The 19,447-nt window shown below is 39.2% G+C and overlaps 1 protein-coding gene across 1 annotated transcript; it reads left to right on the forward strand.

Moving 5' to 3' along the window:
* The first annotated feature begins 1,849 nt into the window (after positions 1-1,849).
* Positions 1,850-16,372, forward strand: dcp1b (decapping mRNA 1B). Its single transcript, XM_023274583.3, has 10 exons — positions 1,850-2,245; positions 2,690-2,730; positions 3,393-3,520; positions 9,220-9,286; positions 9,624-9,807; positions 10,042-10,140; positions 11,022-11,805; positions 13,054-13,283; positions 13,456-13,662; positions 13,835-16,372. The coding sequence occupies exons 1-10, from the start codon at positions 2,087-2,089 to the stop codon at positions 13,910-13,912; spliced, it is 1,977 nt and encodes a 658-aa protein (XP_023130351.1). The 5' UTR covers positions 1,850-2,086; the 3' UTR covers positions 13,913-16,372.
* The last annotated feature ends 3,075 nt before the right edge of the window (positions 16,373-19,447 follow it).

Genomic DNA, 19,447 nt, shown 5'->3' on the forward strand with positions numbered 1-19,447 from the left:
ACACACACACACACACACACACACACACACACACACACACACACACACACACACACACACACACACACACACACACACACACACACACACACCAAAAGTCTGACCACATAATAGACAAACGATCCAAACTGAATCACCAAGACGCTATTTTCATGTTAATGAAGAGGTGTAGATGTGATGTAGCCTGACCTGGGAAGGTTTCATTCATATTCAGGAGGAGGATTTGCGGACAGCCATGGGACTTTGACTTTAAAACATTTAAAACAGGCATTTTTATCCAGTGCTGCTCAAACCGAGGCAAAACCTTCATTGTTTTTGATAGACGCACATTAACCCTTTCAGACTTGTGACTATTGCACTAAAGAAGATAAATGCAAATGTTATCTATGTTACTAAACAGTACTCACTCTGCTGCATATATGCATGCATGATCTACTCTCTTTCTTTATGGTTGTAAGTCTAAGTATCGTACTGACAAATACAGAATATATGCTCTCTTGAAGAGGCTGTTATGACTCGAGTACCCTTGAAACAGAACAGGATAGGTTGTACTTAATATGGAGATAGATTGTCAGCTGTCTCAACTGATATCGTCTAATGTGGGTTTTGCTGATACAGATTTCAAGAACTTCCAGACCTCAAATTCCTATTCCTGTTTCAGTTACCGTTCTGTCCTTGAGCATTAATTTCAGGAAGGATACATCTTAATTCTGAAGCCTAGAAACACTAGGAACACTGTATGCTGTAGATAACATAAAACAAAAAACCAAGGAAAAAGAACAACACTCCTTGCATAGCGATACAAAAAAGTTTCTGATAAGATTGTATATATCGAAACAATACTGAATTACCATTACCGACTTTGTATTATATTTTTGATTTTTAAAAATGCTCCTCTAACTGGCTCCAACAAAGAAAACAGAAAAAAGTTGCATTTGCACTTCCTACTGAATACAAATGATTGAAAAAAAGCATGTGCAGCAACTCAGTACTAGTAAATGTATACAAATTGTATGAACATAAAGAAACTAGAATCAGAAACACAGAAAGAGAAACATATCCGACTAATAAGAACTTGAAATGCAAATGTTGTCTTTACGAACGAGTAGATATCTAGTGAAAAATTCAAATAAATTTACATTCCTTTCTTGCGGCTGTTGTTTATGCTCCTCCTGCCACGTTAAGGCAAAACTACTATACTACTACTATATTTTGCTTTAGTTTCTAATCAGATCAACTCCTGCAGCAAAAACTGTAAAGGAGGGATGAATGTGTTTAGCCATCCCTCTAATGCCCCCTAGTGCATTTGATGAGAAATGTAACTCTGGATTTGGAGGCATCACTCATCAGCATCAGTGCTACTTCTGCCATATATACAGAGATGAATGACAAAGGGGAAACATCTGCTGCTTACTTGTATGGGCACACAAACACAAAGTTAAAATAGAATGAAACTGGATAGCATTCTTACAATACTAAGGAACCCCTCAGTGCACAGTAAAATACAGTTTTATACACATCTACACACACACACACACACACACATACCAGCCTCTTTTCTTCTAACGACCTAAAAAGTCAGTGTAAAAAGACAAAATAATAAAAGTGAAGTAAAAGCACACTCTCAAACAAAACCGGGGACAGTAAAGTTAACTGAACTGATGTCAGTAGTCATTTCATGATGATTGAATAAAGGTGCGGATTAAGATCCAGCTGTTCACATGCATATTTCTCTCGATATCATCGATAGCTGTGTGAATAAAATTAAACTAAAAACCAAGTCTCCATCGATTTTTCAAAGTTGATTATTCAAACTGGTATCCAAGTGTCATGCGCAACTACTCGTGTCTAAGTTGTTTACAATCTCTCTGGCTAAACATGGCCGTTAACAAACTCACTCATGACAGTTAGAGCTCGAAAACTGATGGTTTTTTAAAAATTGACAAGTCTTCATTAGCGAAACGGGCTACGGTGCAAACACCGGTTCAACAGTCTTTTCCCTCGTCGCTGGTTTTGGTTTTTATCGCTTCTTCGCGGGAGTCGTTAGCTGAAGCTAGTTAGCGAGCTAACTTCTCCATAGGGAACAATGACAGCGACTTCTTCAGGTAGCATTAGCTGCCTTGCTGCGAAAGGACTGGACATAAGTCTGGCTGCCCTGAAGCGACAAGACCCCTACATTAATAACATCGTGGACGTGGCCAGCCAAGTCGCCCTGTATACTTATAACAACAGGACAAATGAGTGGGTAAGCCCGAAGTTTGGTGAAAGATGTCATGTGCTAACTTAGCTTAGCTTCGTCATTCTCTGTGGTAAGCGCGCTTTGTCAGTGCAGATTTCCACTGACTCAAGTTAAAGTAGTGCCTTAACCGAGGTAGCTGTGGTCGTTAAAGGTTTAAATATTTACTTTACTTAAAAATAGACACGTTTAAATTTTTAATTATTTCATACTCTGGATTATAACCCCACAAAATGATACACAGAGGTGACCAAACAAACAAATTAGAATAACCCAGTTTCCACGGAAGGAAGTGGTACTTTTTGTGAGGTCGTTATACAGAAATATTTGGAAACCATTTATTTGGCTAACCTGCGTAGCCAGCCTTAACATTCAGGTAGTCTGACAGTTTTAGATAAAAGTGCAGTAACACAAGTTTTGCTTCTTGGTTGATTTTGTTTGTCTGTTTTCTAGGAGAAGACAGAAGTAGAAGGGACACTTTTTGTCTACACCAGGTAATGAAATTATTGTAAAAGCTGGATATCTTGCAGTCTAACATTTTTGTGTGTGAGTTGTAGCAGATACTGAGTGACAAGTGTGTTGAAATACAGCCTTTATACCGGCATTGGTCTCTTGCTTAGTCTTGACATTGGAATGTTTAGAGTTAAAATACATTTTTTTGTTTCAGTTACTTTATTTGTAATAATGTGTTTTGTAATTTGTATATTGTTTTTGGAAATGAATTGCATCCTTGGACCTAAAAGATAAAGTTTGTGGCACATTTTAGGAGTAGAGCAACGCCCCAACCACAGTTCTTGCACATTACAACTGGTTGCACATCAGGATTATTAGCTTATTTACACTGTAGAATAAATACAGGAAAGTTATCTTGTAACTAAAAATAATTTTCAAATTTTCACACCAAGACTTTCACTTGAACTGGAAATCTACATTACTTCCAAATATCCATTATTGCTCTCCTTGATTACAAATAATTGATATTGGTCTGGACCCTGAAGGAAACATAGTGGTTGATCGGTAACACATGTATTGTATTCAAAACTGCCCACAAATGGTATCTCAGTACTATTGTAGCTGGATGTTACATAGCTGAATTTAGTTTTTTTGTATGAAATCTTTACATGTATTTCTGTGCCCTGTCTTCTTTAAATATCAGGCTGGCATCTCCCAGACATGGTTTCACCATCATGAACCGCCTCAGCATGGAGAATCTGACAGAGCCAATCACCAAAGACCTGGACTTCCAGCTCCAGGATCCCTTCTTGCTTTATCGCAATGCAAGATGTAAGGAGAAACATATACAGACACACAATTCTGACGTGCCTACTAATAACTGATCTGTTAATTTTTTTTCTGATGCATTTTCATCCTCAACACCCGTCAGGTACAGTATATGTACAGATGTCTTTGTTATTCTTTAAGAGTGATATTAATTGAGTCATAATTATCAGCACCTTAGCTGGATGTTTTACTTCTTTTTTTTTTTTTTCAAATGCAGTTCCACAGTATTATACTGTACCAACTTAGATGGCTACATACCAGGACTAGCTGCTCATACTAAATAATTAACTAAATAAATTGGTGTGTTGTATTCCATGCTGTGAGCACCTGCAGTCAATCAAGCTGCGCTGGCTTGCTTCCAGTGTTTTCTTACCGCACCACAGAGAAAAGTAGTTTTTCTAAACTGCTGAGGGGGCTTTGCTAACTCTCTCAGCAGTTTGCCTTTTAGTGTGAAGCAGCGTGAGCAGGTTTACATTAGCAGTAAGGTAACACAGTTCTTTTTTGGCTGAAAAGAATCAGTATATTGTAAAGCAACAACCGGCAAAGAGGTGGATTGAAAGACAGACATGCACAACAAAGCATGGAGTTCTCACCATACTGTCCGTGTGTTTACAGAGCAGTAAATGGGAAGAATAATTGGGGAGAACATTAAGATTAAGATGGACAAAACCAAAAAAATGGCTTGGATTGTGCCTTCAAGTGGTATTTTGTGGTTTCCTTATCAATTTTTGTCACTCCCCTAGCTTGAGATCGCTTATATGCATGTCAGCTATACTCACTGGATTACTTGTAATTCTCCTCAGGCCGAAATAAGACCATGTTCTTATGATCATCAGATAGCAATGTGACTCAAAAATGACAGGTGAATCTTAACCCCAGGGAGGAAGTTAGATAAAAGATCATATTAGGATAGGTTCAGTATGATAGAGTGACCAAAGTATGCAGTTCATTTGAATCTGAACCAGTATCTCCATTTAAGGACCTAAGCAGAGGTATTGTGGTGAATTTTATCAGCCTGACTCCCTCTGAGGCCTGCATATGGCTCTCAGACACACAAAGACATTACTGAGTGCGCCTGTGGGACAAGAGCCTGACAGCACTACAGAACCAGCCGTCAGAGATTAGATACACCCCAACAGCCACTGATAATGTAAACACACATACACACTCACTCAGAAGTCGCTGACACACACACACCCTCCTTCCCGCTCTGTCTCGGTCTCACGCTCTCCATGAATTTCAGTAAAAGGCAGGTGGAACGCTGTGTTTAGATACCAAAGGATTCCTTGTGTCTGCCTTCATCCCTTTACTGTAGTGCTTCATTTGTCTCACTGACAAACAGGCATTATTAAACGTCCTGAAGGCTCAGTGAAATAATGTGCATGACATAAATGGTCCTGAGCGATCTCTTAACACCTTTTACACCTGTTTTAAATGCACTCAGGGTACATTAAAGATGATCTGTGATAGTACTGGCCTGTGGTCGGAGCATCAGTAATGGGGAATAAATTTCAAGCGAGAAGCTAACTCCCTTGTCCGAGGAAGGAAAGATATTTTACAACACTTAAAGCCAGTAATCACAACACAGCTGATGACTGCTTCCTCTGATAAAAAGGAAATATGGGCCTGAGTTATGTGAGTGAAAGAGTGGGTGGATACATAGCGAACCTAATGGTGGCTCCAACTAATTACTGTGATTGAAAACAGATAAAAGTCAGCAAAGAAGAATGTAGAATGGTTGTGATCGAGCTGATTTTTATCACCTGTGATTTACCCAGTGTTGAACACTAAATTACATTTTTAAGAAGCACATATGTGACAAGGTGGAGCCAGATTTAACTAGAAAAAGTACACACATCGCTAAAGAAACAGCACTTCAGACACTTTAAGAAACATCCAACACAAGGCCCTCAAGTAAAACATGAGTGAGCTAATATTCACTGAGCTCTTTCATGTTGATGTGAAATCTTTTCAGAAAACTGCACAAAGATGGAAGTGTCTTGGCTTTCAGAAAGTGCTTGTTCATTGGCGAACATCTGATTTGTAAGCAGTTGGCAGTGTTGCCAGTCCCAGTGCATTGTGACCTCTGTGTGGAGGGGTCGTGGAATCTAATCATTAGACAAACATGTAGCTCTCAGTGCTGCTGTAACTTCCTGGAATGGCAGTTGGCACAAAGTGGCACCCCAGGCTAAGAATAAACTGTTGAGATATACCACAGAAGAGGGAAAGATTCAGGGCAGAGAAGCAAGAGCAAGACATTAATTCGCAGACTAATGTGCCAGTCCACGACAGCTTAATAGATTATTCTCTCTGAGCACCTACAATCATGTTTTGGTTGCCCCATTGCAGTGTTTGTGCTTTGATTATTTTTGGGAAATTAATGTCTTTGATTGACTAAAACCTTGTACAATCTTGGTAAAAGTCTAGGTTGCAGCATACAATATTCTCAATTTGATTGCAGTATGGTTAAGGTTTGTGAAAATTGTGTCTGCATTCACTTAACTGGTGTGAGTATCCCACTTGACCCCATATTTGTGATGTGGAGTTCACTTAACTGAAATCCCTCAGTCTTCTGTTTATGAAATGTATGGACATTGTGTGGTCTTACCTCCAGGTCGGACATATGTATATCCCAGGTCTGTCTCTGACACCAGAGAGCCTTTAAATCTGACTTCTGGTTCCTCCTCCAGCCTCTCATGTTTAGGCTTCCTCTGAAACAGGCTTCTCAGCATGGTCTCTGTCTCAGTAGTCTCACTGTGATAATAATTGCTTCTTTCAGTCTCTCCACAACTTGAAATTGCACAGAATTGATCCTGTAATTTCTTGTCTGGCCAAAGATGATGTGACACTCTTGTTACTTTATAAATGTCCTGTTAGAGAAGTCAAGTAGTGCACATGCAGCTGTCACAGCACTTTAGAAATGGGCTTCAAAAGTACAATTTGAACCTTCATGCGGTACAGCCTGAGGAGGAAGCCGTAGAGATGTAACAATAGTGGTAATGTCTTCTTAGATGTGAGGTTCAAGAGCAGTAAATCTCAATATTTAATCCTCTCCCAATGTCATGAATTCCATTCCTACAAACAAAGTCAGCGATGGTTCTCCTCATACTGTAAGTTCGCTTATCTCTGACAAACCTCCAGTAAACTAAATACAGGCAAAAAGAATACCAACAGTGTTCCTCATGGCTGATTCTGTAAGCCGTCTCCAAAAAGGGATGACATAGTGCAGTAAAAGCTCACCTAATCCATCAAGGACAACACTGCTGCTTATAAATATGTCTGCATCTCTAACTATACTAAAGCTTAATACAATATAAAAAGCAGTCTTCTTGTAGTCCCAGTAGTGCAGTTTGGCTTACAGCTAAAGACAGTTACGGTGTGGTTAAAGCTTGTAGATCTCCAAATGAACCTAAAAATATCTTCTGTGAAAAGCAAGATCCAAACAGAGCAGGTAGAACAGACAATGATCATTCAAAATTAGTCTATGAACACCCCAATAAAACCCTATGAACGTAGTCCTCTTATACATTCAAGTCCCACAGTGTCCTGTCCTGAAGTAACTGTAGCTCTACAGCAGTCATCACATGCGCGCCGTCTCAGAGGGTTTGAAAGGACCACACAAATCAAGTTGTGGATCACTGACAGACCTCACTGGGTTGATGATCGCTGAGGTTTCCAGTGTTCAAACCAGAAAGCCTGCGTTTAGGACGTCTCTCTGGTTTTTAAAGTCATCACTCTTCCTGGTTGCAGTCTCAAACTGAAGTTATTTTCCCACATGACAGTTTGGTGAAGTTCCCACTGGAGCTGATGTGGCTTCTTTGCTTGAGGCGAACATTTCAAACGTCTCTCTGCCTTTCTCTCAATGTCCAGTGTCCAGACTGAAGCTGCCTCTGTTTCCTCTCTCGCTAACATCCACTCTGAAATTTTAACCTCGTGGCCACAGCTACTTTTTTTTGTTGGTGCTGCTGGTTATAGTCCTCCTCCCACCCTCTCTCTCTCTCTTAGTATCACCCTCTTTCTCTTATTTCTACTTTGTTGAAACAAACTTTCTACAGGTGAGAAGTCAGGACGGTTGAACACTTGATTATTTGCCTGTGAAGCTTCTATTAAAAGCACCTTGCACACCTTTTTATCTTGCTCTCTTTGCTTCCTATCTATCTTTCTCTTAATGTGGGGCTGTGGCAGGGCAGCGTAGTGGTCTAAGAGTGTCTTGTGTTTGAAACGTCACAGCTTCTTGTCCAGCTGTCACTTCAGTTTAACATTTTTCATTCACCAAGGAAGCTCAGTCTGAATGTCCTGACAGCTAAACAGCGCCGAGACCTACATTGATAATCTCCTCTCTAACACACCTCACTTCTCTCTATCCGTCTTGCTCATTTTTCCTCAATTTTCCAGCTGTCTGACTCTGACTGTGGGTGTCTCTCTCTGTTGCTGTCAAACAGTCTCATCCCCAGCGAGCATTAAGTGGCTCTGGCTCCACCAGCCAGTCTCCCACTGCTGTTACTTATTTGGTCCCAGGCTGATTTTTCCCAGGCTCAACTGAACTCTGTGTGTATGCATGTGTCTCTGCCTCTCCCTCTCGGTCTTTTCCCCTCATCCACGTTGACCTCTGTGGCTTGCCCAACCTCATTTGTGTATTTTTGCGCATGTCTGTCTGTGTGGGAATGTGTGTTGTCTTTGCCCACCACATATTGTAGATGTCACTTTGCTCTGTGTCCTCACTTTCTTCTTTTGTTTTCTGTTTCCCCTCCAGCTCATTCATAACTGCTTCCCTTACCTCCTTATGCTTTCTTGTGGCTTTAACACTTCACCTCTTTTCTTTTTTGGGCACTGGCCTTATCATTTGATTCACTTTGGAAAGTAGATGTGTTGAGGTGTCAGATGATGCCCTGCTGCCTTAATTCAGGCTGTGTATCAGTAGCTGTAACGGCACTGAATGTTTGCTCAGATTTCTTCTGCTTTCATCTTATTTTTTGATCAGAGTTTGATTTAAGTCTGATTTTTTCCTGTCATGTATATTTTATTGAAAGGTCAGCTGCTGGTCTTCAGACAGATCATAGAATTGCAGACATTTATCTTGAGCATAAACTTGTTTGTGTGAAAGAAATTCAAACACTGGGGGATCTTTTCACACCATCATTGTTTTTACTTCCTGGTCCTACTTTTTTTGTTGTTCAAAAGTCTCCTCACTGCCTGGAATCAAATAATCATGCAGCAATATAGACTAGACGCAAATGAAAATAGTATTTTCTTACTAATTGCTGTGTAACCCTGTGACAGGACTGTGTTAGTGTATTTTTCTTCTCTTGCCGACCATGTTTGCGTAGTTCAGGAGACTCCTGGGGCCCATGTTTCACTGGATAATGGCACCGCTGGCCTCTGTTCCCATTGGCTTGGCTGGGAAATGACTCATTTTAAACTCCTGGTTTAGACCCAGCAGGGCTAATAATAAACGGTTTACATATCTGTTGGGTCTGCACTGATGTCAGAGCTGCAAAATTATGCCACAGCAGGTCTGTGCATTTATTTAATTTAGCGGATATGGCAGGTCAACAAGCTCAGTCTGTTGTCTGCTGACGTTAAAGGATACTACAATCTCAGGCAGCTGAAATATCACCAAAGTAACATAATTTCTAGCATTGACTGGATCATTACTGCAGACGATGACATTTTGTTGAATTATTTTTATCTTCCTCCCTCAGTGGTTATCCATGGGATTTGGTTCTATGATAAGGAGGACTGTCAGCGCATTGCCCAGAGGATGAGGATGTAAGTAATCACATAATATTAAGATAATATACACAAGACTAAAAGAAAACACATATTCACAATAGGATTAGGTTTGCTTAGCGTTGACTAATGGGTTATGGTCCAGCCAAAGCTTGACAGGAGACTATTTGGGGATATTAATGACTCTGCAGTTGAGGTTTAGAGCCAAGTTTTTAAGTTTTCAGCCAACAAATGACAGTAGTGTGTTTGAATGAACTTTGCTCCAGTGGTGACAGAATAAGTTTTTCTTACTTTGACTAAAACTGTGCTGTAGGTGTAAAGACCATAAATTACTCACAGAACTTTGAGATATATGCTTAAGGATTTGTGTGTGCAGTCTGACCCAGCAGGAGCAGGTCCTGGCTCAGTCCCAGGGTGGTTGGTTATCTCCAGCAGGAGGAGGAGGAGGAGCGGTAGTAGGTGTTGGTGGATTACCGAGAGGAGGAGGAGAAGGAGAAAGTAACGCAAAGGCAGTGGACATCATCCAGATGTTAAGCAAAGCACGCACAGAGTATGACAAGGTATGGACACATCAAAGACTGCAGAATTTTGGACAAAATGAAACAAATGGAGGGTCATAATTTTGTTCAGGAAAAATGTGACCCATACTTTACATTTTATTCTGACTAGTAAGATACAGAGAATCATCTCATGTCTTCTGTAGGTCACTTATATGTTGTCTGTTGTCTTTTTTTTTTCTTATATTATTTCTTCGTATGACTCTGTTTTGTCTTCTCTCTGTTTGTCTCTCTCAGGAGAAGTCTACCTCAGAGCCAAAGGAGATTGGCGGCAGCAGTGTTCTGTCTGGAAACCCCAACCTAATCAAACCAATACCCGTTAAACCCAACGCTCAGGTAAAACATCTACCTCCTATTATAGTCCAAGGTGGCTCACAGGTCTCTGTTAAAACATTGTTTTTCCATGATGTCTTCTCTTTATCGAGTCCATTAACCCTCTGACCTCAAAGCTGTTTGTGTTTTTATGCTTCTGTTTCAACTGTGGATTCATTTTTCACAGTAATGTAAAGTCCTGCACCTCTATGGAAACAGCACAACCATAACCGGAGAGAACTCAGAAATGTCTTTTGTGCTATATGACATAGTAATAATACCATAAATCATAAAAAAAGATAAAACTACATTTGAATATCTTGTATTATTTTCTTTACAGGAATCAACATGTACATAATTGTTTTAAGTATCCACAGGTGTTAATAATACTAGAAAAAAAATTCTGACTCCTTATACTTGAGATATTTTATTACATACTTTTTTGATTTGTTTCCTTGTCTTCTATTTGCTGTGGGTAAAGTCACAAAATTAGTCACTAATGGTTGCACAGCTGTGCCAAGGACCACAGATTTTTTGTTAATTGACAGAATCTGATAAGTGCAAATGGTTTATTTATGGCATTTTTTTGAGTGAGACTTGTAGATTAACAATATAATGATGAAATGTCACAATTTTAAGCTTCAGTTAAGTTAACTGTTTGCCACACAAAGTTCTAGGACGTGACGATTCTATTTTTACAGGTTCTTGTTCTGATAAATGGTGTATATTGGTAATTTCTTTCAAGATAACATGCTTATTAAACCCTCTTATGGGTATTTTTTTAAAATTGTTGTGTAAAAAGCACTTTCTGATAATAATCATTGCATCGTATGTAATTTTCATGGTCTTTTCACCCCACATCATCTCTCTTATTGTTACTCTCTTACTGTGTTTGCTTCAATCAGGACAGTGATGGTGCTGAACCGAAGCCTCTCTCTTTGGCCACTCTGTTTGGCCCTCAACATCAGCACCACCACTCATCTAAGCCGGACCCTGTTCCTCCTGTGGCTGCTAACGTGATATCAACAGGGAAAGTTACTCGCCCACCTGTCGCCCGCACATTGACCTACGGAGATACAGTGAACTCTAGCAGAGGTGTGACCTCTAATGGAGGGAATGTTGCACCTACCGGGAGTTCAGATGGAGTTGTCAGGGCCACAGCTGGGGAAGATGGTGGGCATGTTGTTGGCGGCTTGCTGCCAAGCCCCTCTGCCACTCATCAGCAGCAGAACCAGCAGCAGCACTGCCCGGCCATCGCAAAGCTCATGCAGGGACAGAGAGGCGTCAGTGGGGCCCTTCAAACCGTGTCCGAGTCCCCTGAAAATCGGCTGTGTGACAACGGTGTACCGCTGGACCATCACCATCTTTATCATTACCATCACCAGCAGCAGCACCAGCACCACCAGCAGCTTCAGCAGCTTCAGTCTGACCCAATCAAGAGACTTTTCCAAAGCCAGCCTCCTCTTCCTCCACCCACCGCCTCCTTCACCTCCGCTGCTCCTCCGTGTTGCTCCAACCCTCCTCCTCTGCAGCAGAGCCCTCATCTCCCCTCCCAGCCTGTGATGGTGGATTCTGTGCCGTGTTCCCACCTCCAAGCACAACAAAGCCAGCAGCTGTTTTTCAGCCTTTCTAAGTCTCAAGCAGAGGTGCAGCACAGCAGTCAGGCAGCTTCAACTGCAAAGGGAACAGGTGGGAAATCTTTTATGTTATCGGTCTACACAAATTAATAAGTGTGCCGCATACACATTTCTACCACCTCTTTACAAATATAACAGTGACATCCTAGTAAATATTATGGAAACAAGAATAGCAGGTAATGTAATCTGTACAATCTTTGAGTAATAGTTTGTATTAATGAGAATAAACAGCTTCTGAATCACTTCATTGAGATTTTTCCTGAATTACAAGGTTTGGTGTCATCTCAGGTAACCAATGCTCAAGCCATTTAACCCTCACAAGGTATAAGTTCAAATATCAGTGTCAGTTTTCTGAAATAATTAACAGTCACTTCATAGTTTTAGTTTTGTGTCACTTAAACTTCCGTCAAGTGTTACACAGCTTCCAACAAACTTTTGCAATAACTTAAACGTGCACATGAAGGACAGTTAAAGTTTAGATATCCTGTAGAGCAAGAGATCCTACAAATTTCCAATAACAATTCATGTTTCCTTAAATGTTGCCATTCCTGACAAAATGTATCCATCCGTCCATTATCTATACACCATTTAATCCTCATTAGGGTTGCGGGGGTGCTGGAGTCTATCCCACCTGACTTGGGGTGAAGCCAGGGGACACCCTGGACAGGTCGCCAGTCTATCACAAGACTACATGTAGAGACAAATAATCACACTCAAATTCACACCTACGGACATTTTAGAGTTACTAATTAACCTCATCATTTTTTTGGAATGTGGGAGGCCCCCAGAGTACCCGGAGAAAACCCATGCATGGCCAGGGAGAACATGCAAACTCCATGCAGAAAGATCCCAGGAAGGCGGGAACGTGAACCAGGGAGCTTCCAGCTGCAAGGCGAAAGTGTTAACCACCAAGCCACTGTGCAGCCCCACAAAATGTATCATTTCTCCATAATATAAATTATAATATAAATTATTGTATAGTAACTGATTATACTGTATGTCAGTTTCTGCAGAATGTGCTCCATAAAATTTGTTTCAGTATACAGGTGATAAATCTAGTGACATTCTTTCTATAATATGTCTAATTCCTTATTTCTTAGGAAATATAGGAAAATTCTGTAAGCTTACAATAATTTCATGTTCTCACAGGTTTTTGATTTGGACATTTGCTTGTATATTTCTGTTTTCATTTCTCTTAATGAGGTAAAAAATGTCTCTACCATACTGCCAGTTTTATCCCTCTAGCTCTTTTTATCTCTCTTTACATCTAATAATTGGGTCTCCTCTGCTCTCTTGTCAGGTCTGCCTTCCCAGATGCCAGGTGTGGTGTCACCTCATGAGCTCCTCCAGAAGCTCCAGCTGGTCCAGCAGGAACAAAGTCTGGCTTCTAATGATCCGCCTCGACCCTGTCCAAGCCTGGCCCCTCGATTCCTGGGGCCCACACAAAGTGAGGGTGCAGGCCAAACATTGGGCACCATCCCAAACACGACCATGACCACTGCAGGTCAAAAAGCTGCACTTCAATTTCAGGTAAAGGACTTTGTATACAAATAGCAGCTGACTTTGGACACACGAGCCTCACAGTTGACTCACTGTTTTTGTTGTGGAAAAGTGAAATCAAAGCAAAACTGAGCATTAAACTTGCCACTAATTTCTATGTAAAGTTGTCAAGATTTACTAATAACTGTCCCTGTGTGTGCAGATCATCTCCCCCCAGCGGATACCAGCCACTGTGGCCCCGACTCTGCTCCTTTCTCCCAGTGTGTTCATTCAGACCAAGTCTAGTGGTGGGTTAGTTGCTCAGGACAACAGTCCTGCCACCTCATCCCTGCCCAGACCCCAACTGCAAGAGGAGATCAGAGTTCTTTCCAGAAGCCAGCTGCAGGCCACACTGCTGCATCTCATTCAGGTAAAAATAAATACTGGTGCTGAGTCCATAGCTTCGCACTTAGCTTTGTCATTGCATTTATTTTGTACTTTATTTTGTTGTTGGCCACAGAAAAACCAAAGTATATATGTAAACAACAATTCATGCATGCACATTAGCATACAGAATGAATTTGCTAACTTGTTTGTTTCAGACTGACGGCTCATTCCTGGACTCCATCTATGAAGCCTACGTCAGCCGCTTTGCTAACGACTCCAGCGGCAAGTATTGATGACTCCTCACACCCCCTGTCCATACATGCACCCTGTCCAGAGGCTACTTCCTACACCTAATATGGACGCACTTCTTCCTCCTCTGAATCACACACATTCAGTTTCTCATCAGCCAACCCGACTCTCTTTGCTTCAAGTCTATGGTTGCCAAAAAAAAAAAAAAAAAAACGGTTATCAAAGATATATTTTTCTTTTTCATCCTGTGACTCCTCTTAAAGAACTAATTCTCTCAAGCTGAAGACAGAAGAAGACATTTTTATGACAAATATACGGTCTGTAGATAGAAGGAAAATGTAGCCTACACTTAGTCCACTGTCTCTGAAGACAAAACATGCTGCACCTTCTCCATTTTTCCAAGATGTTTGGATTTGTAATGATAATCTTAAATGTTTTTTTCCATTCAGCGTAGCAGTATTTTATTTTATTACACTTTCATAGCTCCATCACGTATCACCAGCAAACCTACTGGCCTTTTGCAAACAAGTCTTCCTAGTCTTAAAAGTACTTCTAAAGAACAAGCTCAAGCCCGAAACTAGCTGAGCTTATAAAATGAAATGTAAGGCATGTTAAACATGACTTTTTCTGTACATTTGGAAGAGTAAGTATTTTGAACAGTCAGAATTTGAATCCTTTTAAGTTCTTACTTTGCTCACTAAAGGAATAATAGGTGAGTATATTTTACTATCCAAAGGCTTTTAAGATTATTGTAAAAATGATACCTTGTTATGTCAGGTTTTTTTCTTTTAAGAATATTTTTTCTGCTGACATTTGTGATGATGAATATATTTTTGGTATTTTTGTTAACAAGCTGTCACCGGGGATTTTGACATTTGGGATAGAAACCAATTTATTGATGAGGATGACTGCAGCAAGATATTTTCCTTTAAATTTTTAACGCTTTTCAGTGGTGTAAGAGAGAAAGTCATTTTCTATCACAGCACTTTGCCACCAAACTAGTGCTTTATTTGGCTTATTCATCCTTTTTTGAGTATTATTGTTATGAAGAAAGACATGGGCTTGAAAAAAGAAGGAACCTACAGGAGATTGTCAACCTGCACTACCTCACAGAGAGCAAGTTTGGAGGTGTACCTGTGTTTTTATTGGGTGGCACAACGGTGATTGGGCAGTTCTAGAGGTTCACTAGTCAAATAAAGGTGTTGGTTTCAGTTTTTCAGAAGGGATTTCATCATTATGGGAAAGTTTTAACTAGAGCACAACAGAAATATTCGTTGGCCAATATTGTCAAATATGCACCAATATGAAAACTTTTTTTTAACAAAATACAATACATTAAAAAGAGGCTAATTTAGAAATGGTGTCATCACATACTTGGAGTTACGGAGCAGCTCTGACTCCATTGTTTATAATATTCTCAGTACTCTGCGGCACATGCAGCAGAGCAGATGGTGGTGCAGAGTCAAGTGATGTCTTCACTGTAAGTTGCTAACTAGTATATTAAACATATTGGTGCAAAGTTAATAAACAATGACCCAACCATTTACCATTGTCAGCATAACGCTAATGTACTCTATGCATATTTCAATATTAAGACCATCAGCTGATATGTTGAATCCTTTATATTCCCTAAAAAATAATGTCTCAATTGGCCCTAAAAATCCAGTATCAGTTGGGCTCTAGTTTTAACACACTAAATACAACTAAAGCTGTTGTTGTAACTCACACTGTCATAATTTTGCATTCATGCCAGAGCTTCTAAACATTCTTCCTGCTAAAACAAATGGCATACACAAATATCTATTTATTGATCAAACACTTGATGAAAAATAGAATTACATTTATAATAAATTAAAAAAAAACAAACAAGAGACATTTACATGAATAAAATGCAACAATGAAGGTGTTTAAGCATATCTAATAATTTTTATTTGGGGTTCTCAGGCCTGTTGGAAGTAGAAAATATAATAGAAAATGCATTTTCAGAAACTATATGTTCTGTATTAAATGTGATTACTCATTTTCATTCAGTTCAAGATGCTGCTTTGGGTAAAAATGTTTCATGGTTTCAGGGTTTGCGTATTGTGTTTAGCTTGTGTACTGAACTCATACACATCCAGTCTGTAAGTAGCTACCAGATGAAAGCAGCAGCAACAAAGACAGATAACATGATTCAGGAAAAAACAAGATATTACTCCCTATTTTTGTACTCAAGAAGAAAAATGTTTAGTTGTCATAGTACAAATAACCAGCATGTTACAGTTAAAGGTACAAAAAAAAATACATTTCATCATATTACAACATCTGGAGAAATTTGTCAGATGCTTATTTTTATGGTTTTAATTCAAAAGATTTCATATATTTTCAGCAAAGATTTAAAAAATGATGAGACATTGAAAAGTAAATAGAGACGTTTCTACACACATTTCTTTATGTCTGGGATGTTTTGCTGTTACATAAACTGGAATATATTTTAATTGGCTATTAAATGTTGTACAAATGCCTCTGCTGTTACTTGCTGTGTTTTTTTTTTCCTCCCCTACCCTGTCTTCATGCGCGTTACTGAGCATTGTTATGGATGCAGCCACAGGTTACACTAATCACAGTAAAGGTACACTCATTATCGCTTTAATGTCACTGCATTGTTGTGTTTTGCCACAATCAATAGTGTGACATGATGTCTACAGTGATTAATCAGCTGTTTTTTACACACCCAGCAGAACCAAACGGCCCAATTAACTCTAATGGTCTTTATACAATGCTAGTTTCTCCAATATTAAATTGCTCCTTGTGTTTGTCACGGTTAAATAAACACACAGTACAAGCCGATGTAACAGGGCCGCTGTCATAAATGTTCATTTGGCTCAGCAGGAGACTTCAGGACAGAAAATATCTTCTACAAAATAAGCTCATCTCAAGGTCCATGTTGTAGCTCCTCTGGGATTCACATCACAGAATCTTCACCAGCAAAGTCTTTAATAATAATGATAACTTTATTTATTCAGTAGGTTTACAATAAAACCCGATATTGCAAGTAAATAACAACAAATACCAACTGTTTAGGAATAGTGCAGATTTTAAGAGATGAGAGATTTTGAGAAATAAAGATTTTAAAGAGGATACTCAGTTTTCCTTCCTTAAATCTTCCTTTAAAGTTCCAAAGCTAAGAGGCCAGAACAGCAAAGGCCTAATTACCATTTAGTCAGGCCTTTGGAACCATCAGTTGGACTCTGCTGGAAGATCTCAGGCAGTTCTGAGGCTCATAGTGAGTTAACAGAGCACAGATAGAGGCAGGAATCTTTAAATACAAGTAGTAAGATCTAAAACTAACATTACCACTGAAGGATTGGGGTAACATGGTTGCTTCCGTTGTTGAGCGTTAAAAACCCAGTTGCAGCATTTTGAAGTCTTTGGATGTTTTGCTTGCTGATACCAGAATAGTACATTTCACAATAGAGGTGGAGTAGGTATGGAATGACCCGATCTTGGTTAGATATCTTAGTTGGGCAAAGCAAGACTGCACCAGTTTGGTCACCCGAGCATCACAAGTCAACTCAGAATCAAAATAACACTAAGGTTGCCTTACCATTTAGCAACATTACTTGATAAAGGACCCAGACAAGAGGAGAGATCAGTAATGCTGCTAGCATCACTTCAGATATGGAGACATTCTACTGCAGGAAATTCATCCAGTTTTTTTATTTCAGCAAGACAAGACATAGTATGAGAGAAACTGGTGGCACAAAGTTCTAATGGGGTATACAATTGGGTGTCATCTGTGTACAAATGGAAATCATTGTCACATCTATGTGTGATATATCCCAGGGGAAACATGTATGTAGTTAACAGGAGAAGAACCTACAGAAGATATGAGCAAAAGAAGAGGAGGAATCTCAAAGTATTACCCAAAAGGACCTGATCCATTAAGTTCTTACTTAATAGACCTTTTGGTGAGTTGTTCTCAGCTATTGTTTCCTCTAAACTGTAGCTTTTAAGCTTACAAGGATGACAAGCCCTTAAAGTGCTCTAAAAAATTCATAGTTTCATTGTCAAATCGTCAAACTGTTGTCATCTGGTGAATTTCATGTGATATGATTGAAAGCACCAAAGCATCTACGACATTAAAACTGCATCTATTGTATGTCTCCCTGCCCATTTGATATGTTGATAAAAACAGGAAGGAAGTAAATATCTTATTTTTCCTTATTTTCCAGTATCATTCTGGTTAAAACTACAGATTTCTCCCAATAAACAAAATACCAAGAAAGAAACATTTACTTTTTGGTTTTGTGAAAGAGCATTTGTGTGTCTTTGCTTGCCTTTTTTTCCACCACCTCACTTGTTTTAATTCTTCATGTTGGTCCTTGTCTCAAATTGTCGATAGCAATTAGTGTCATCAAGGCTCCTAATGGCTCCACAGCAGCCGGAACCCAAACACTGTTCGGAAACACATTGTGAAATGATCAGAGGCTCCACCAGTGTGCCGCTACGTCTTTAGATTTTTTTCCAAACGCTGGGGGAATTCGGCTGCCTCTCCTCGTCTCCCTTCCTGCCTGCTTCCTCTCCCCGACCAACACTATAGTGTCAAACGCTGTAATTGATATCAGCATCAACATTTACTGGAGCAGATGATTTTATCCAGAGCAGCTTAGAGTCAAAACTAGACCAACTTTGAATCATACGCGTGGGGCTGTATCACTGTCATGACACATGTATGATATTGTTAAGACCTTCTTAATCTTGTTACTTTTTCCCAGGACTAACACACACACACACACATATATATGGCATGCCGTTTAGGAAATTATATATAAAGTCTAGAATTCCGAATATATGGAATGGAACTCTGAATATATTGAATGAAAGTCGGAATATATGGAATGAAACTGTGAATATATGGAATGGAACTCTGAATATATTGAATGAAAGTCGGAATATATGGAATGAAACTGTGAATATGGAATGGAACTCTGAATATATTGAATGAAAGTCGGAATATATGGAATGAAACTGTGAAAATATGGAATGGAACTCTGAATATATTGAATGAAAGTCGGAATATATGGAATGAAACTGAATATATGGAATGGAACTCTGAATATATTGAATGAAAGTCGGAATATATGGAATGAAACTCGGAATATATGGAATGAAACTCGGAATATATGGAATGAAAATCTGAATATATTGAATGAAACTCTGAATATATGGAATGAAAGTCTGAATATATGGAATGAAAATCCGAATATATTGAATGAAAATCCGAATATATTGAATGAAACTCTGAATATATGGAATGAAACTCTGAATATATTGAATGAAACTCTGAATATATGGAATGAAAATCTGAATATATGGAATGAAACTCGGAATATATGGAATGAAACTCGGAATATATGGAATGAAAATCTGAATATATTGAATGAAACTCTGAATATATGGAATGAAACTGAATATATTGAATGAAACTCTGAATATATGGAATGAAACTCTGAATATATTGAATGAAACTCTGAATATATTGAAAGAAACTCTGAATATATGGAATGAAACTCTGAATATATTGAATGAAACTGAAT

Source organism: Amphiprion ocellaris, chromosome 21, assembly GCF_022539595.1.
Source record: "Amphiprion ocellaris isolate individual 3 ecotype Okinawa chromosome 21, ASM2253959v1, whole genome shotgun sequence".
NCBI classification, from domain to species: domain Eukaryota; kingdom Metazoa; phylum Chordata; class Actinopteri; family Pomacentridae; genus Amphiprion; species Amphiprion ocellaris.